We start from the raw sequence: 440 nt of genomic DNA on the forward strand, positions 1-440 counted from the left end.
CTGTGCCACCCGATGTGACCCCTGTGTGACCCCGTGTGTCACCCCGTGTGACCCCATGTCACCCCTGTGTCACCCCTATGTGACCCCGTGTGTCACCCCTGTGCCACCCCCTCTGTCACCCCAGGTCCAGGGGACAAAGTGCCGCTGCGTCACTGGGGGGGGACAGCGGTGTCACACCCCTGGGTGACCCCTGTGTGACCCCTGTGTGACCCCTGTGTCACCCGTGTCACCCCTGTGTCACCCCCTGTGTGACCCCTATGTGACCCCTGTGTGACCCTGTGTCACCCCCTGTGTCACCCCCTGTGCCACCCCATGTCACCCCTGTGTGACCCCTGTGTCACCCGATGTGACCCCCGTGTGACCCCGTGTGTGACCCCTGTGTGACCCCTGTGTCACCCCAGGTCCAGGGGACAAAGTGCAGCTGTGTCATGGGGGGGGAG

The 440-nt window shown here is 65.5% G+C and overlaps 1 protein-coding gene across 1 annotated transcript in view; it reads right to left on the reverse strand.

The window, feature by feature from the left end:
- Positions 1-119: 119 nt before the first annotated feature.
- Positions 120-440, reverse strand: part of CPSF1 (cleavage and polyadenylation specific factor 1) — a gene marked incomplete at its 3' end in the record, with an annotated part of 2,925 nt that continues 2,604 nt past the window's right edge. Inside the window, exon 3 of the mRNA XM_017739859.1 lies at positions 120-152. Coding sequence (XP_017595348.1) covers positions 120-152 — 33 coding nt within the window. The remainder of the gene's footprint in view (positions 153-440) is intronic.

The sequence above is a fragment of the Corvus brachyrhynchos genome, unplaced genomic scaffold (assembly GCF_000691975.1).
Source record: "Corvus brachyrhynchos isolate BGI_N302 unplaced genomic scaffold, ASM69197v1 scaffold447, whole genome shotgun sequence".
NCBI lineage: Eukaryota > Metazoa > Chordata > Aves > Passeriformes > Corvidae > Corvus > Corvus brachyrhynchos.